The sequence below is a fragment of the Lutra lutra genome, chromosome 8 (assembly GCF_902655055.1).
Source record: "Lutra lutra chromosome 8, mLutLut1.2, whole genome shotgun sequence".
Taxonomy (NCBI): domain Eukaryota; kingdom Metazoa; phylum Chordata; class Mammalia; order Carnivora; family Mustelidae; genus Lutra; species Lutra lutra.
In genome coordinates this window covers 136,627,457-136,647,542 of record NC_062285.1, presented here as the reverse complement: position 1 = coordinate 136,647,542, position 20,086 = coordinate 136,627,457, and the positions used below count along the sequence as shown (strand labels likewise).

At 41.0% G+C, this 20,086-nt stretch overlaps 1 protein-coding gene across 6 annotated transcripts in view; it reads left to right on the top strand.

Annotated features, from left to right (window-relative positions):
* Positions 1-20,086, top strand: part of MRTFA (myocardin related transcription factor A) — a 201,962-nt gene that overhangs the window by 122,893 nt on the left and 58,983 nt on the right. The window contains exon 1 of one of the 6 annotated variants that reach the window (XM_047742460.1): positions 16,724-17,053. The exons of the other annotated variants lie outside the window; for them this stretch is intronic. Coding sequence (XP_047598416.1) covers positions 16,924-17,053 — 130 coding nt within the window. The 5' untranslated portion in view covers positions 16,724-16,923. Of the gene's footprint in view, positions 1-16,723; positions 17,054-20,086 lie in introns of those variants that run through there. 6 annotated transcript variants of the gene reach the window in all.

The window sequence follows — 20,086 nt, the reverse complement described above, 5'->3', positions numbered from 1 at the left end:
TTTTTCTCCTCAGTCTGCACATTCTCCCCAGCAGTCTCATCCCAGTATGTGGTTTCAGCTACCACTTACTCAGGATGTCTGCACCTGTATCTCTAACCCCAGCTTACTTCCTGGGCTCTGGGTTCATTTAATCCACTCATTCTTCCTACCTGGACATCTGGGTGACTCACATGTACTTCAGACTTTTACATATTAAAAGATGATGTCACCATTCCCCAAGACTACCCCTGCATCTCCTAACTTGGTGCCAGTTACCTAAGCAGAAAATTAGGAGTCATTCTCAATTCCTCTTTTCCTGTATTTCTCACATCTGTTTGGACTCTTGAGTTCTGTAGATGCTAGTTCTGCTTTGACTTCTCATATTTTGTCTCACTCTCCATCAGACTCCCCTCGTTTCTCACTGTGGTTTCAGTAGCCTTCTGACTGGTCTCCTGGCCTGTCGTTGGACTCTTCGCAAACCTCTCCTGCATATAGCTGCCAACGTGCTTTTTCTAATAATCACTTCGCATCATTTTTAATCTTCTCAGACGTCTTTCCTTCCTTCCTTTCTTTCTTTCCTTTTATTTCTTCCTTCATTCCTTCCCTCCCTCCCTCCTTCCTTCCTTCCTTTTTTTCTTTCTTTCTTCCTTTCTTTTGTAGGGTCCATGCACAGTGTGGAGCCCAGTACAGGCCTTGAACTCATGTCGCTGAGATCAAGACCTGAGCTGAAATCAAGAGCTGGACTCAACTGACTGAGCTACCCAGGCGCCCCTTCTTCCATTTCTTATGGGGTAAAATTTAAACTATTATATTCATATCTTTGGTCTCTGACTAAATTTTCAGTCATCTTCTGTCATTTCCAACTTCAGAGTCTCCAGCAATGCTGAACTGCTTTTAATATCCAGACCATTCTGTGCTCTTTTAATTTTCTGTTCCTGTGCATATAATCTTCCCTCTGCCTTGACCATTCCTTTTTCTGCTTTCCAGCCTACCAGCTGTTCCTCTTTCAAGTCCCAGCAAGGGCTGCCTCTTCTGAGATACATGTGGTCTTTTCATTCCCAGACAGACTGACGTGCTCCTTCAACTATGTTCTCTCTGTATCTAGTACAGATCATCAAAGTGACTATTACCTAGTTATTCCTAGTGGGTCTCATCATTAGAAATAAGTTCCTTGAATGCAGGGGTGGTGTCTTAATTCTGTATCCCCAGTTCCTGGCACACAGCAGGTATAAGATAGTTTTTATTTAAGAACTAAGTGCATGAAAGCACTTTGAGAAGTAAAGCACTGTAGAGGTGCCTGGGTGGCTCAGTTGTGGAGCCTTCGTAGGCCTTTGGCTCAGGTCATCGTCCCAGGGTCCCGAGTTCAAGCCTCGCATCGGGTTCCCTGCTCTGTGGGAAGCCTACTTCTTCTCCCTCTTGTGCTCCCCCTGCTTGTATTCCTATTCTCGCTCTCTGTCAAATAAATAAATAAAATCTTAAAAAAAAAAAAAAGTAAAGCACTGTACAAATGTTAACTATTTTCATCATTGGCATTTTCTTATAAGGATTAGACCTTTTTTTAAAAAAATTTTTAAAGTAGGCTCCACCCCCAGTGCAGGGCTCGGGGAGTTTGAACTCACAACCCTGAGATTGAAACCTGACCTGAAATCAAGAGTTGGATGCTTCATCAGCTGAGCCACCCAGGCGCCCAAGGATTAGACCCTTTTTAACTCTAAAGTTCTATGATCTATAAATCAGTTCTGTTTTTATTTCATTCTTTTACCTTTGCAGGTGGCCAGAGGTCCAAGAGCCCTTTTAGCCCCTCGGATGAGCTTGCCTTCTCTATGATCAGCCCCATAGTCCTTTCCCAAGTGTTCTTTTCTTAGTTTCCCCGCCTTCTACATAATATACATTTGAATCCTGAATGATAACTTGTGTCACGTAGGACTCCCATTTCCTTACCCCACACCACCAATTCAGTCACTTTGCTTTAGCTGCTCTAGTTATCGTAAGTTATATCATGACCGGAAACGTACACATTATTAATATTCTGGAGATTCCCTAGAGAACCTAGAGGTTTATCTATTGATCTGGCTGGACTGATGGCTCTGTAGTTGCCTTTTCTCTCACCCCACAGCTCTCATCCCAGTTCTGTGCTCCTCCTGGGGGGCCTTAGCGGAGCAAACAGTATGTAGTTTAACTTATACTTCATTTTTTTTCAGGACTTGGCACTGCCTCTTGATTTACTGCACTGGGAAGAATAAGTTCTGATTTTTTTTTTTTCTTGTTCCTCCCTCTGAGGGAGCCTGCGTCATTGAGAAATGTTTAACCTCATGGCCTTGACTGAGGCTGGAAATTTGCCTAAGGGAACTTGAAGCAGGCAGTGTTTTTACTCAGATTCCCCCTTATGGGGAGGGGGATTTCAGCAGAGCCTGCCAAAAGAGGAAGATGTTGGGAAATTTTTTTAGTAGCAAAACCGTTGCCATTAGTTTATTAAAAGTATTTGAAGAGTTTTCAGGAGATAAGCTCAGGCATTTTAAAATCCTTCTGGGAGAAAACTGTACCTTCTACCAGGTATAAACAAAAATTCAGGCTGAGAAACTTAGCTTCTCAGTTGTGGATATGTTGTTATAAGAAAATTTGACCAGTTGGATGAGAAAGAGAAGCAAACCAAAAAGAATTTTAGTTCAGAAACTCTCACTTAGGGAAAATAGCTGTAGGCCGAGGCAAATCTCTATGGACTACGGGAAGAATTTGGCTTTTTATCAATTCTGAATTATCCTAATAGTAGATCATCACAGGGGTTTTCTTTGGCAAACTTCTCTTTCAAAATTCTTATTGGTATTGTCACTGTGTTCTATTTACAAAAGCATTTTGTTGATACAAATAAGATATTTGCCCAGTTAAGAGTTAGAATAGTTGATCTTTTGTGTCCAAACAATGATCTCCCTATTAGGAGAAGGTGTGAACCAGCAAATGTTTAGAATATGACTACCTCTGCTTATTTTTATCTGTGTGTCACAGATGAGGAAAAGTTATACAGTTGTTTGCCAGTATGGAATGATAAGCTGAGCAGACTCTGGGCCCTGACAAGAGAAGAATTGTGCAGTTAGACCATTTGTGGCAGCTTTGCAACTTCCTGGAAAATTGGAAACAAGTACACAGTACTTAATCCAAATACAGGCGTTCCTCCCACCCTGAAAGATAGTTGGACTCTTCCAGCAGGGGCTGTGCAGTGGCTTTCCTGTTAGCATGGATGATTGAGGGTTGATAATATGTGTGACTAGTGTGAGACTTTAACTTTAATCAGCAAGTATTAATTGTTGATCATATATTTAGCACTCTGATGGGTACTCTTGGGGGATTCCCAAGAAGTGGAAGGAATGATTCAGAAACTCAGGAAATTTATATGCTTATTGGAGGTACAGGGGTTAGAGAAGATTATTAAGTTCCTAAGAAAAAAGATGTCAGTGAGGTCAAGGAAACTTCACAGTGGAGGTGAGATTAAGGCTGGACCTTAGGGGGAAGAGTGCAGTTTGAATAGGCAAGAGGAGTCAGAGAAGGAAAGGGTTAATCAGATGGTATTCAGATAGGAAGAGTATCCTAAGACAGAATGTGGAAACTAGACTAGGCATGGTATGTGAGGAAGAGTAAAGTTTTCACTTGATTCGAAAAGGAGCTGTAGGGTAGTTGCAAGAGAAGATTGGGTTGAATAGGTAACAAGGAGCTGGATTATTGAGGGCCCTGGATGTTAAATCACAGTTTGTCCTTCACCAGGACATAGTGGGGGTCATTTTAAGCTCCTGAGTAATTATTTATCAATCTGTTTCTTTCCATAATTACTTTTTAAATTGGCATTTTAATTGAGATAATTGATTTATAGGCAGTTGTAAGAATTAACAGTCATCCCTTGTACACAATATTTTAAGTGCTAAGTTTGTAATAGTCACTTCAGAGTTCTTATCAATGTATAAGATAACCTGCTTTTCTTTTTTCTTTTTTAAGATTTTGTTTGAGAGAGAGAATGAGAGAAAGAGCGAGCATTAGATGGAGGAGATCAAAGGGAGAAGCAGACTTCCCGCCAAGCAGGGATCCCAATGCAGGATTCGATCCTGGGACTCCAGGATCATGACCTGAGCTGAAGGCAGTCGCTTAACGAACTGAGCCACCCAGGCACCCCAATAATCTGCTTTTCACAAGCATACAGAAAAATGATATGTATATATGTGCTTTTTAATAGCTATATGACAAAATATGATGCATAAAACTTGTGTCGTATGAGCAGAGTTCTTAAGAGAAACAATGAGTGACTTTTGCAAGGTGGTTAGGAGAGGCTTCATGGTGCTGGTGCCATGTGGAATTGTTCCCTCGGCCCCTCGTGTGTTGCAGGGTGTGGGCCAGATGCTAGGGATACAGAGTGAACAAGACAGACATGGTTTGTGTCCTTGTGCAGCCTGAAATTTACTGGTGAGAACAGACAAGTAACCATAATAAAGCAGAACAAGGGTTATAATGGGAAATTCAGAGTGCCATGGGAGAACAGGGCAGGGTCATCCAAACAATGCTGGGGGACATCACAGAAAGGCCTTGCAAAGGGTGGGATGTTTACACTGTGACCTGAAGGATGTTCTAGCACAAAGAGAGATGTGAAGGCCTGGAGGTGTCAGGTGAAATAGTGCATTTGAGGAGCTGAGGGACTTTTGTTACAATTGGTATGGAGAACATAGGATCATGGATGTGAGTGAGGGCTCAGTAGCCTGACTGCCTGGGTTTACATCTTGGCCTTACCAATTACTAGTTGCTCTTAGACAGTTACTTCTCTGTGCTTCAGTTTTCCCATCTGAAAATAGACATAACTCCTACCTCAATTTGGGAGTAAATTATTTAGGATATATAACGCCCTTAGATTAGTGCCCGGCACACAGCAGGGCATACAGCAGGGCACACAGCAGGTGCTCGATACATGTTAGCTGTTACTGCTACTTCCATGACTGTAGCAATTAAATTTGAGAAGATAAGTGGTAAGAACTAACTTTGAGATTCAAGGGGGTCTTAAAAGCCACGTTAGGAGTTCTGACTTTATCCTAAGAGTGGGAGGTCACTAAAGGGTTTGGAGTAGAGATGTGGCATTAGATTTGCATTTTAGAAAGATGATTCTGGTTTTAGTGTAGAAGATAAATTGAAGGCTGGCTATGAAAGGGAGCAGGGAGACCAAATAAGAGGCAGTTGCAGAAGTGCAGGTGAGAGGTGGCTGTCGTGAGGGAATGGTTAGATTGAAAAGACATTTGTTCCTCCAGTCATTTGACACCTAATTATTGAATGCTTACTGTGTGCCGGGGAGACCTCTCTATTCTGCACATAGAGTTCTCGTGGAGTTCTATTCTTAAGGGAGGTCAGTAATGACAAGCAAATGTATAACATATTATTAGGAATGATGTGTGTTATTAGGAAAAATAAAGCAGGAGGGGTGCCTGGCTGGCTTACTAGGTGGAGCGGGAGACTCTATCTCAGGTTGTAGGTTCAAGCCCCATATTGGGTGTAGAGATTACTTAAAAAAAAAAAAAAGGATCTTAGAGAGGGAGACAAACCATAAGTGACTCTTAACTGTAGGAAACAAACTGAGGGTTGCTGGAGGGGAGGTGGGTGGGGGATGGGGTAACTGGGTGATTGGTGTTGAAGAGGGCACTTGAAGTAATGAGTATTGGGTATTGTCCCCAACTGATGAATCACTAAATTCTACCCCTAAAACTAATATACAGTCTATGTTAATAAAAAATAAATGAAATAAAATCTTAGAAGGGGAAGAGACATGGGTGGTGAGAGTCTAATAAGGACGGTGGGGGAATGAATATGAGGGAGGAATATATGTAACCCAAGGACAGAGACCTTATGCACCTAGAATCTCTCTGAGCAGTGTCTGGCACATAGTGGATGCTCAGTGAATACTTGTTGAATGGATTGATGGCCAGACAGAATTTCAAATGAATGTACAGGTAAATCATTCATTCTTCCAAACAAGCCTGACATCTAGGAAGGGGAGAGAAAGTTGTGGGTAAACTTCCTAACTAGCATCTTTATTTCTCATGAAAGGATAAGAAGAGACACTCTGGAGCAGTTACACTATTAGGTTCAAATTTTGGCTTTGCCATCTGCGAGATCTGTGACCTTAGCCAAGTTACTTATCTTCTCGGTGCCTCGGTTTCTTTATCTGAAAAGTGGGAATGACAGTAGTACCTACCTCATTGCCTCACTGCAGGGTGTCTCAGCCTGAGCACTAGTGACATTTGGGGTGTTGTCTGGGGCCGTCCTCGTTGCAGGGTATTTAGCAGAATTACCTGGTGCTGCCTCCTAGATGCCAGTAGCTACTTTCCAGCTGTAACAAGCAGAAGTGTCTCCAGATACTGCCATTTGTCCCCTTGAGGGCAAAATTGCCCTGGGTTAAGAACCACTGGGCTTTTGTGAGGGTTAAAGGCATTGATACGTGTAGAGCACACAGAACGGTTTCCCGCACATGAACTGTTGTTAACTTGAGCATAATGGCTTCTAGGAAAGCGTGTTTCTCCTAGCAGCGGCTGAGGACACTTTCAACTCCCATTTGATTAGTAAGAGAAACTTAAGGCACAGTTGCTGATGGAGTGTGAAGAAATGGTTTTATCTATTCCCAATAAGATTTATTTCTGCACACTGCCACTTTCTGTGGATCTTCTGATATATCTCAATTGGAAGTTTATTTAAGGTGGAGGAACATTCGTGACAGTTTTTTCTATACTAACTGGGGTTTGGGGACACGTGTTTGTACCTAAGAGTATGCTTCTCTTCGGGTGCGTGGTAGGTTTCAACAAAGTGCTGATGGAGGCCAACATCTATTCTAGTCCGAACTTACCAACCATAACAAATGTGATCGGTATTTACTGTATTTGGCCACTAAAGAACTGAAACAATAGTGTACTCAACAGTGTTTCATGGTTATCTTTTATAAAATAAATTTTTGTTGTGTATTACTTGTGCTTGCTGGTAGCTAGTGCAGCGCATTAGCTGTTTGCAAGTGGTGCTTACCACGGGAAGCTGTGAAGGTGGTGATAGCTGGGGGGTTCTGCTTACTGTGTAAAAACCATCACCTAACAAATGCAGCAATCAGAATGAGGTAATTGGATAAATTCTTTAAAGTCATGATTCATTACTCTCCATTTAGGGGATTATTATTATTTTTAAAATTGGCTTAAGTCCTTATACCTCAATCTACGTGTAAACGATTTTACATAGATGCATAAACCTGAAAATTTGCATCCTTATTTTTTAAGTGCAGACTGTTTCCCTTAGCATTCCCTCACTTCTTCGCCATTCCCTGCACACTGGTGAATCTTTACCCCCAAACCATGTAAACAACCTAATGTATATCCTTCCATATTTTCTCTGCACACACATAATCCTATTACAGATCCATATGCACATACAAATACACACAGTGTTTTTTTCTTTTATTGCTTTTGATTTGTTTTTAAATGAAATTATATGCCTTTTTTTACCTTTTATTATTCTCACTCAACAATACTTCATGAGATCCTACATCATCTGATATAGCTCAAATTAGTTCTTTTAAATGACTATATGTTAGTTATGGATAATATATTCATTTTACTTCTTTCCTCTTTTGCTGTGATGAAAAACACTGCAAAAAACTTTTTTACATATGCTTTACGTATGTAGTTCTGTCGTGCGTTTTCTTAGGCATTGAACTGATGAGTTAGGGAGAACATGTATTTTCAAGTTCATCATATGCCGTAGCCAAATTACTTTTTTTTTTTTTTTTAAAGATTTTATTTATTTATTTATTTGACAGACAGAGATCACAAGCAGGCAGAGAGGCAGGCAGAGAGAGAGGAGGAAGCAGGCTCCCTGCTGAGCAGAGAGCCCGATGTGGGGCTCGATCCCAGGACCCTGAGATCATGACCTGAGCCAAAGGCAGCGGCTTAACCCACTGAGCCACCCAGGCGCCCCACAAATTACTTTTTTTTTTAAAAGATTTTATTTATTTATTTGAGAGACAGAGATCACAAGTCGGCAGAGAGGCAGGCAGAGATAGAGGGGGAAGCAGGCTCCCCACTGAGCAGAGAGCCCGACGCGGGGCTCGATCCCAGGACCCTGAGATCATGACGTGAGCTGAAGGCAGAGGCTTAACCCACTGAGCCACCCAGGTGGCCCTTTAATTAGGATTCTGAACAAGTTTGCTGAATAAGCCGTATGAAAGCTCTTTGGATACTGTAGCCACATCTTGAAATGCTGGAGAGATGTGGATTGTGAGGGATCAGGGGCAAATGCAGTATTTTGTTCACAGTGAAAAGCTGGTATTCAGGTGTTAAGGCATCTATTAATATGAAAATGTTGCATAAAACTGAGTTTTGCTGGAAAATATGTCTTTGCATCTATGCAAAACCTTCTTCCCCAGATCCTTGGCAAATTACCATGTAGCAAAGATCACTTTCTGTGGAAGTTTATCACAATGGTAAGGAGATCACATTCAAGAAGGGTTACATTTTATGGACCGTATTTAACCAAAAAATTGATGCCAGAGTACACTTTAATGCAGTACAGTTCATATTATGAATAACTTTTCTTAGCCTTATAACTAGTCATAATTCTAACAGTATTATAACTACCCCATATTGACTAACACCCTTCTTCTCCGGTAGTCGGTACTTTAGTTATCTCATTTAACGGCAATCCTGCGTGGTAAGTACTTTGAGCGAAACTGGAACCTCGTTTTAAGTGCTGGAGGTAGGGGGTCACACCTTTGACTTCAAAGCACCTCCCTATTAATACTATGCAGCCTCTCAATTAGATATAGTATGGATGAGCTGGGATAAGACTCATGGATAATTTTTAAGCTTTATTGTAACATAAATATAGACAATCACAGGCTAGGCATTATCAGTACCCAGGGATTAATTGAATTAATTGAATATGATCTTTTTCCACATCCCTTCCCCTAGACTCTGACAATGAAATAATATTACCAAATGTTTAATAATTGGTGAGCATTGGTTGAAAGATAGTAGACTGGAAGCTCTGGATATTTGATAATGTTTATTGAGTATCCAGTGGGTAGAGCCCTATTTTGTGGCAAAATAAGAAAAGAAAGAAGATACTAATCCTTTTCTTCAAATAGCTTAGCATTCAGTTGGAGATAGATGTTGTCATGCTACAAAATAAAAGAAAATTTTATGCTGAAAGTATAGCAGGTGGAGTGACCAGAGTTTTTTGAGGTTAATTAGGGAAAGTTTCTTGGAAAAGTTAAGTTTTGAGCCAGGGTTTTAAGATGATGGACATGAACAGGTGGCAGATCTGTGTTTCTTAAAAAATATTATACTCAGTCAATTCCAAGTTCGAATATGTCATAATTTTAAAAAGAGGGGAGTGTCCTTTATCACACATCTTGTACTTCTAAATTGAAGATTCTGTTTGACCAGACTCTTTTCTTTTTTCTTTTTTTTTTTTTTAAAGATTTTATTTATTTATTTGTCATAGAGCGAGAAGCGAGAGTGAGCACAGGCAGACAGAGTGGCAGGCAGAGGCAGAGGGAGAAGCAGGCTCCCCGCCAAGCAAGGAGCCCGATGTGGGACTTGATCCCAGGACGCCGGGATCATGACCCGAGCCGAAGGCAGCTGCCCAACCAACTGAGCCACCCAGGCGTCCCGACCAGACTCTTTTCTAAGGTTTTCCTTACTTAAGTGACTGCTTTGCTATGCTTCCCCTTGTCATTTTGATTGTGTAAATTTGTGGGAATGAAGTTTAAATACAGAATCTGGGTTCAGAAAATAATTTTTGGTTCTCTGTTGCTTTTCATAAAAATAAAAGGGTTAAAGATCATTTTAATTGTTTCTCACCATTTACCTAGTTTTGTTAATTGAAAAGTTTCTGTTTCCTAATAGAAAGGCTGATGTGTTGATATGTTCAGAAGCATGGCCTGAATTCTGAGCAGATGCAGCATTTATCCTGAGATTATCTGAGAATTTGAGACCTAAGAAATCTGAGAAATCTAAATTAATCTTTTAAAATTACAAAGCAAGTGGTGGTCATTTTTTTAATTTTCAAAATCAATTTTCAATTATAAAATGTGTTTTTTTGTTTTTTTTTTACAATTTTATTTATTTGGCAGAAAGACAGCAAGGGAGGGACACAAACCGGGGAAGTGGGAGAGGGAGAAACAAGAAGCAGCCTCCCGCTGAGCAGGGGACCCGATGTGGGGCTCCACCCTAGGACCCGGGTCGTGAGCTGAAGGCAGCCCTTAATGACTGAGCCACCCAGGCACCCCGAGTATATTGTCTTCTTAAATATTGAACTTTTACAAAGAAGGCTCATTATCCCCAGTCCAACTTTGAGTTCTTCACCATTTACGTTTAAAGCTATGAAATGTATTATTTTTATCTAAATTTCACTGAATCTTTACAGTGGGCCTATGCAGCCTTAGATGTTTTATTTTTTAAGAAAAGCGTCCTGGGAAATGTTGGTACCTTCTTTGTAGTACAGTCTTGATCAGAAAAATTGGTGGGGGGCACCTGGGTGGCTCCGTTGGTTGAGCATCTTTTTTTTTTTTTTTTTAAGATTCACTTATTTATTCGAGATAGAGTGAGTGGGGGTGGAGAGGGTCAGAGAGATAGGGAGAGAGAGAATATCAAGCAGACTCAGCTGAGCATGGAGCCCGCCATGGGACTCAATCCCAGAACCCTGAGATCATGACTACGCTGAAACTGGTGTCAGACACTTAACCAACTGAGCCACCCAGGTGCCCTGAGCATCCGACTCTTGATCTCCGCTCAAGACTTGATCTTAGGGTTGTGAGTTTAAGCCCTGCATTGGGCTCCATACTGGCTCTGGAGCCTACTTTAAAAAAAATTTGTTGTTGTTGTTGTTGTTGTTGAATAGTATCAGAGTCTCAAGACGTGTGACAAAGGACATCACTTTTTTTAAAATTATGAACCATTCCATAGGAACCAAGTCTCTGAGTACATTTTAGGGAGCTCAATAAACTCATTATCTTAAAGGGCCAAAACTTGTTGCAGATTCCCAGATTGCAGACACTGTATAGGTAAGTGGCTCTCCTGCTTGTACTGTTTTGAGATTGGAGCTTCTGTGTATTATGTGAACTAGAGCATTGATGTCTGTGAAGCACCATGTGTGACCCTGGTGAGCAAGTGACTGCTGGGCAAGCCGATTTCTAGGGAGACTGTCTCGATTGGCAGGAAAATTAGCCTGCAGTACTCTTGCTTCAGAGGAGATGAGTGAGGGGAGACAGCCTTATGCTAGAGGAGTTCTAGCAGCTTTCAGCTTCGAGCTTCTGATTTTGTTGCTGGTGCATGATGTGGAGAGAGCTTGTTTGGCAGGTGACACCTGGATCACAGAAAAAGAGCAAACGGTAGTGTGTTCTGGACCTATCACAAGCAGCTACAGGGAAGCCCTGACGAACAGATCTCCTCATTAGCTCAGCTTTCCTGCACCTACAAGGAAGAACCTGTCTTTGTGTTTTCCTTAGGTTCTTCTTGCCAGGACACAGTACGAGGCACCTTTAAGCAGAGTGGAGCATAGCAGGGGAGTTTGGGTGGCTCGGAAGTTTCACTAGCTGCCAGCTTGCCTTGGGCACTGATGACAGGAGGGAGAGTGAAGGGGAGTAACAGGGTGTCCTCTGTGGGATTAGGTAGGCAGAAAGATCCTGAGGTTCCCTGGTAGCATGAAGATTCTCTACAGAGACTGGTTGTACACTAATAAGAGAAAGATGTGAAAGTGTGGTGTTCTTTTGCTTATAGGCATAGACTTTACTTATGTATAAGAAATGATAGACTTGAGGGGCACCTGGGTGGCTCAGTGGGTTAAAGCCTCTGCCTTCAGCTCAGGTCATGATCCCGGGGTCCTGGGATCGAGCCCCGCATAGGGCTCTCTGCTCAGCGGGGAGCCTGCTTCCTCCTCTCTCTCTCTCTGCCTGCTTCTCTGCCTACTTGTGATCTCCATCTGTCAAAGAAATAAAATCTTTAAAAAAAAAAAAAAAGAAATGATAGACTTGAAAATCCTACCCAGCTTCTCCTCTGCTTCTTAAATCTTCTGTTTGGACTGAAGTATCACTGCTTGGTTTCATTGTGAAAGGAACTTTATGGGGGGCAGTTTAAATAGGATTATATTGACTCTTAAGCTCTAATATCACACAGGCATTTTCTTTTTGTGTGCTATGTTCTGCTTTTAAAATCTTAAAATGACCACTCTAGTCCTGGAAGTCATCTTTAAGAAATAAACATTTTAAAAAAGTAAAGTATTTTTGAGTACGTGTGATTATAGGGAGGCAGCAGTTGAGAAACTAATCGCTTTCCTGAAAGACAGGATTACTAAAAGGTGCAGCCAGTAGAAGACTCTCCTTCCATGCTAGTTTGTCTGTCTCATAAAGTTGGCTTGCAGTAAAGTGTCGGTCTGCAGTGCGCCTGGCACCCCTGCTCCGCGTTTGTGTTCAGACTGCGTGTCAGTACTCTGCGTTGTCTCCGTTCTTTAAGTGACTCGTTGTTAGTCGGAGTCAGAACAAGGAATCCCAGAAGAGTTTGTGACTGGCTCCCTATTTTGGGTGATGGTTTTTATTTAATTTCCTAGGTCATGTAATATAGGCAGATATTAACAGTTTGAGAAATCCTTTGGGAATGTTAGTTCCAAGCATGAAACCTTTATGAGAAAACAGTTGTGAATTCACTGAAATATAAATTCAGTAATGTTAAATACACCTTTATACCTTACTCCCCCTGTTTTCTACCTCGTTAGTATATTTGTGTCTATATAGTGGGAGATCTTGAGCTGTCCCAAGATAGAAAATTAAAATTAGTAAAAGGAACCACTTCCGGAACATTTTCTGGGTGGCTAATATACTGATTATTGCTTGTTTCATTAAATTCATCCTAAACCATAATAATTTGATGATGTTATGCCCATTTTCAGGTGAGATGAAAGCTAAGTGAGGTTAAGTGACTTACCCAAACTCAGACTGGAGGTAGGTGGTAAGAGCAAGAATTTATACAAGTTTTTTCCAGTTCCAAGTCAGAGTTCTCAGCCGCTATAGCACATTGCCCCGGTCCTGCTTCTGAGAGGTAGAAGATCGCAGTGGGTCCTGGATAGAAGAAAAAGTGAATCTGGTGGTCTTGCTTTCTCTCTGTGTCTCCCTTCTTCCTCAGCACCAAGCATATGTAGAGCGCACAATAGCTATTTACTGAATAAACAAGGATATTCAATTAACCATGGAATATGGAAGTGAACTGACTTCTTTTGTTTGTAAAATTTTGTAAGTGTATAGCTATATTTCTGACTATAGTAAAGTACATCTTAGACTCACGTTTGCCAGGTTTCTTTGTTGCATATATAGACATTTGAATAAGAATAAACGATTCATGGTTCCATATGATTTCTGGAAGTCATCAACAGTCTGAGTACCCGTTTCCCTCTTCCTGACCAGCCTCCCCCCGCTGGGATTGGCCTTCTTTGTTTCCATACTGCTGTTAAAATGCCCTTTCTCTGTTTCTTTTCTCTCTATCCTCTGTTCCCCAAGAAGTTGTTATTTTCACACCCTTTGCTTTTGTGTGTTCTTCTCCCTTTGGTTGCAGGTCTTTTCCCCATAGTTTGACTTTTTTTTTCCCCCTTTTAATCCAGCCAGGTCTCAGGTCAGGTGTCTTCTCTAACTCCTCCAAACCCAGCTAGGTCTTCTTTTTGAGTTCCCATCAGAGCATGTATCATGCTGACAGATTGTATGATTGAGTACAAGTCTGTCTCTGTTTACGAGCCTGTTGTAAGCCCCATGAGGGCAGGGGCTTGGCCGTTTCATCTGTGTCACACAGCCTGGCACATGGTAGTCAGACAGTAAATATGGAAAGAAAAATGAAACAAAATAAAGTGTGTAGCTTGCCCAGTCCCACCATAAATCTTAGAGAACCATTCCATTTTAGGGATGGAGGACACCCTATCTGCTCTAGCCCCTCCTTTTTAGAGATGAAGGTGACACCTTGAGGTTATACAGTGACGTAATTAGCACAGCTGAAAAACAGAACTGCTGAGTCCCAGCCCAGTGTTCTTTCTTTCGTTTTGAAAAAATGGTTTTTTGAGGAAAAAAATTTTTTTAAATTTATTACAAAGGCAATAGTTGTTTAATGTAGAATATTTGGAAGATACAGAAAAACAGAAGGAAGAAAATAAAATCAGCATATTCCCAACACGCAGATGGTAACTATCCTTCCAGTCACTTCTGTGCACAGTGACGTGTATGTATGCGTTACGTAATTGGGTGATGACAACAGCTGGCACTTAGTGAATGCTTGGGGGATAGGCACTGTTCTAAGTGCCATATATGTGTCGACTCATTTATTACAGCAGCACTATGAGGTAAATACTATTATCCCCACTTTACAGATGAGGAAATGGAGGCACAGGCATGTTAAGGATCTCAGGTCACTCAGCTAGTAAGTGGTAGAGCCAAGATTTAAATCCCGGCTATCTAGTTCCAGAGCCTGTATTCCTAACTGCTATTCCATTCTGCCTCTATGCATGTTATTTTTCAATCTGCTTTCTTTTAAAAATTGGTATCAGTTTATAGGCAGTAAAAGTAATCCCTTTACAGGAACAGTTCACTGAGTTTTGATAAAAGGTAAACCACCACCGGGGCGCCTGGGTGGCTCAGTGGGTTAATTAAGCCTCTGCCTTCAGCTCAGGTCATGGTCTCAGGGACCTGGGATTGGGCCCCGCATCGGGCTCTCTGCTCAGCATGGAGCCTGCTTCCCTTCCTCTCTGCCTGCCTCTCTGCCTACTTGTGATCACTCTCTCTCTGTCAAATAAATAAATAAATATCTTAAAAAAAAAAAACACAAAAAAAACGTAAACCACCACCATAATCAAGATAGAGGGAATAGGTCCATCAAGAAGTCCCATCATGCCTCTTTCTAGACAGTCTCCTCCCCCATCCCCAGCCTGGTACCCACTGATTTTATTACTGCCCTTATAGTTTGTCTTTTCCTGAATTTCATATAAGTGCCGTCATTCAGTGTTGTAACCTTTTGCATTTGCCTTCTTTCACTTAGCGTAATGCTTTTGAGGTTCGTACATGTTGTTGTCATGTGTTGCCTCACTGTTAGTACATTCCTTCATATGGATGTACCACCATTTTTTATTCCATTCATAAGCTGAAGGACATTTTGGTTGTTTCTCATTTTTGGCCATTAAAATAAGGCTGCTATGAATATTCATGGACAGCTCCATATGTGGACATATATTTTCATTTCCCTTTGTATAAGTACTCAGGGATGGGATTACTGAATTGTATGGTAAGTCCGTGTTTAAGTTTGTAAGAGACTTCCAGACTGTTTTCCCAGATCATCATTTTGTATTCTCCCAGTAATGTCTGAGAGTTTCAATTGCTCCTCATCCTCACCAGCAAATTCTTTATTGGTAGTGTTTGTTTTCTGACATTGGCCAAATTATTATCTTCACATGGTCTTTTGGGGGAAAAGGTGTTGCTTATGTTAAGGCTTTCTGATATGTTTTTTCTTTTTCTTTTTTCTTTTTCTTTCCTTTCCATATTACAAATATTTATTGAACATCCTACAGTGCAAGGGGATGGATGAGTATGAGCAACTCTTACCTCAAAGCCCCCTGGTTGGCCCTGTGGGTAGGGGCCGTGGCAGAGGATAGAGACACCTCTTCTCCCCTAGAACAGATTGCTTCACTAGAGGTTTTTGCTTCCATGTCTCTACGTTTTATGCCTTGCTCAGCTTTCAAGTGCTGGGGAATCTTGTGGGGAGAAGAAAATGGTGGCCCATCTGGCCCTAGCTGTGCCGTCCGCCTTACTGACCACCTTAGGGGAAAATGCCCATGAGTGTCAGGATGGCAGCTCTTCCCATAATTAGCTGTGAAGGTTTTTCAGTTTAGTCTGTTGGTGTAGCTGCCCTGATTTTCTACCCAGTGATCTGAATGATGGGGTTATGACATCTAAGTAGTAGAATCAAATGGTGAGCTGAGTTGAGATGGATAAGGGTGTGAATCTCACATTTTTGCCATTGCAGTATATTGTCTCTGACACTAGCTACCATCTTAAGAGCCTTTATTAATTTTTTTTGTAAGTGAAAAAGTCAAATATGTACTGAGCTGTATCTTTTTTTAGAGACTTTGTCGCTAAAAACATCTGCAAATTGCCAAGAAGTGTCTGTTCACTCATTTATTTGTTCATTGAGCACATTTGCTAATTAACCGTTACGTTTATGGTACTGCTTCTTGATGCTGTGATGTGGCTTATTTCAAAGTAAATTCTTCCCGAGTTTTTCCCTTGGTACTGCCCTTCCTCCCAATTTGGTATCTTTCATCTGTAAACATTTTAAAAACAAATGTCAAGTGAAATAAAATAGTACAGTGTTACAGGTCCTTGTTCCACTTTGGTGCAGACTTTGCACAGGAAGGGAGGGAGGCCCAGGAGAGAAGAGGGAACCTGGTCATGTGATACCACTTGTCTGGCAGAAGCCTTTTGGTTCTGAGCAGAGAAACCAACTGTTTACTATTTTGGGTGAATGAGGTTGGTTGGTTGCTACGAGCATTTTCTCTAAGGGAACCCTCTTCTCTTCCACCTCTACACATTGAAATCATCCCAGTCCTGCTTTTTGGCATTTGGGTAGAGGAGGGAGGTGTCTGTGTCGAGGCCCAGTGCTGACAGGAAGAAATGTTTTCCAGGAGACTTACTGATTCTGACCTTCTGCTGTCGCTGCTTCTAATGCCCCGCTCCCTAAGTAAACTTGGGATCTAGCTGTTCTCATACCCTCAGCACTGCAGAAACGAAGTGCCCACTTTAAGCTAAAGAACAATGCTAATCAGATTTTCAGCAGATAATAAGTGGCCTCTTTAAGGAGTGAGGTAAGGAAGACAGGTTTATTGCAACACTGGCCTTTGGAGCCTCACATCTCCCCCAGCATGCTGGAGGAGAAGACCAAGAGTCGTCAACCCACCTGCAGGATTCTGCCGCTCTCCTGGATTGTCCTGGAGCCTGGAAGGGACAGCTACTCCGCAGTGCGACTGGCCCCTTACCACAGTTTTCGGGAAGGTTGGCATATTTATCCTGTCGGGATTTGCATGCTTTTGTTTCCTCCTTAATTCACTGTAGGGTTTTTATCTCGTCCCTGTTCCTCTGCAGCGGGCCAAGCTTTGACTCTGGGTAGTTTACTCTCCCAGAGTTTTTACTGAAGCTTGTTCAGCCCTCAGCAGGTAGACGACTGAGCATGGTACCATAGGGTGCACTTCACGACCTGATGGGGACAGTGTTTATGATGTTTTTCTTGCTCCCTTCCTTCCTCCCTTGCACAGCCCACGTACTGAACCCAGATTATGGAAGAAGGAAGAAAAAACTTTCTAAGGTGGGATTCTTCCCATTTATGTGGGTCAAATGCAGTGTTTTATTAGTGAAACATACTCTGGCCATAGGTTCTAGACAAATAAATAGGGAGCTAGTGATGAGGACTTTAGTTTCTTCTGTTAAATACTGAAAGTGGATAGATAACCTCTGAGATCTTGTAACACTAAGATATCATAATTTAAAATAAAATAATATTTGGAAGGCTTTTTCTTCATACTTATACTGAATGTTAGTTTGGGTTGTTGGGGCTGGCCTTACCAATCTTTTTAGTAATTGTAGAGTTATATTAGAATTACATCCACATATATGAAAGATAGCAGGAAACTGTTTATTAGGTTAATATCCATGAAGGATTTTTCCTTTGTGAACATCCCTCTTTTGTGTTTTAAAACTGCTGGGAAAATATTGTTTGGGAGTAGAATGGACACATTTGAATTCTGCAAAAAAGTTCAGTAATTCTTTCAGGAAAAACTCTTGAGTTATGAAAAAATATGTGGCGGGGAGTAGAGACTTCATTCAGATTCTAACAGATATGAATGGAGAAGAATTGTCAACATTTTCTCTCTCCTAGCTTGGGAAACTTCTCCACTATTGGTTATATAACTGCTACTTTTCTAAAAACTTAGACATTTCTTTTGATTTCTTAAGATCTCTTTGGGACTTTACTAACATTTGAAAGGATGGTTTGAGCTTGTGGTATCAGCAGTGAATGAATCCACTGATGAGGAGATGAGTGATTATCAGTGCCCAGTTTGCAAAGAATGATTTAAAAAACGGACTGAGAGGCAGTTGATTTTTTTTTTTTAAATATCTAAAAGTGTTATAATGTCAAAGAAACACCACAGTAACATTTCAGGGAAGGTTATTTGAAAGGGAGAGACAGTATGGCTTAGGACCTAAAGCTTTGGGATGCCACTGTTGACTTTTTGTGACCAGAAGATTATAGTGTTTCAGATTCCCAGTATGAATATTAAATAGCTTTGTTTCAAGTGTAGCAGTGTATAGGAAATAGAGATGCAGACTTGGCATAAGTAGGATCAGAATGGCAATTTTAGACAGCCAAAGCAATTGACTATATGTTTTTCTGATTTTATACTGTACTTGGAACTTTGTATCTAGAATTGTCTGTTGGATCTTGAGAGAACTCACATTAAGTTTTCTACCAGTACACATTGTTTTTTAAAAATGATTGTCATTTTATAAGCTGCACAGGAGAAATACATTGTGCATTAGATAGTGAAAGTATAAAGGATGTCCAGGATTACTCCTTTCGGGCTGAAGCAGGTGTTTGAGGGATAGAGACAGTTCTTCCTTCAGATACACAAAACTACCCAGTGGAAGTGACTCTTCTCAGTCTTGTATTTTATTATTATAGACAAATGCCTGATGATAATCTTTTCCTTCTTACATATTTTTCTTAGCTCTTTATTTTTCCTAAGTTAAAAAAAAAAAGGATTTTAAAAGGTGGTACACATTTCTCAAGAGAATTGTTTAGGACCATAGGAAGCTATGTGTGATACTTTTCCTGCTGTTTCAGTTGACAGCACAAGGATAGGGACCACACTATTAATTTACCCCTTATGGCATTAGCACCTGTGGTTTTCTTGACTTTGGCAAGGATCAGAACTGTATTTTTTTTAGAAGCCTTGAAAGATTGGTGTCTTGAAGTTTAATGCAGCTTTCTGGTACAGCACTGGCCAGTACTGTATCAGCACTGTCCAATACAGTAGCTACTTGCTATATGTGGCTGTTGAGCCTTGAAATGTGGCTGGAGTGACTAAGAAACTGAATTTTTAGTTTTATTTAATTTTAACTGAATTTGAAGAGCGCAAGTGGCTACCATGTTGGATAGCATAATTTCAGACCCTTCACAGCCTGACCTTCACCTGCCTTTCTGGCTACCTTCTACTCCCCTTTCACAAACTTCATTCTCCATCTAAATTAGAATACATTAGTTATGTATATAACATATACATATAAGAACATATGTATATATGTTCTTAACCTTATAATATTTCCTACCTCTAGGTCTTGGCTCCTTGCTAGTTTTTGGGTTTTGTTCATACCTAGTGTATAAAGTCCTCCAGAGAAGGTTTATATGCTGCTGTTCCTACAAAGCTTGCCTGATCCTTTTTGTACTCTAGTGATTTATTCTCTGCAAACTCATAGCACTTATAACACTGTCCTTGATTACAGTGATTTATTTCACATTTTTTATCCTCTCTATTATATTTATAAATTCCTTCAGGGGTTTAGTTTTTATGGTTGTATGTATGTAATTGGCTTACCCCTTTCTCTTTTTTCCCCCTTTTAAAGTGCTCATTAGTGAAGTGTGTTTATATACAGTAGGTGGTTAATAATGCATCAGCTGAGTTAGTCTGCTGAGGGAACTGTGCTTCCTGGCACTAGAGGGCAGTATCATGCCCATAAGCAAAAATGTGTTCATCCTAAATGGGATACATTTTGAGCACTCCATCCTAATTGAGTTTTATTCAGTATCTCATATTAATAATTCTGGCCTTCAAAAGAAACTCTGATCCTTTTAAAAAATATTTTATCCATTCGAGAGAATGAGAGAGCGCACGCACGAGAGCACAAATGGGGGGGGGTGTGCAGAGGGAGAGGCAGACTCCTTGCCAAGCAGGAAGCCCAACGTGGGGTTCTATCCCAGGACCCTGAGATCATGACTTGAGCCCAGGCAAACGCTTAACCGGCTGAACCACC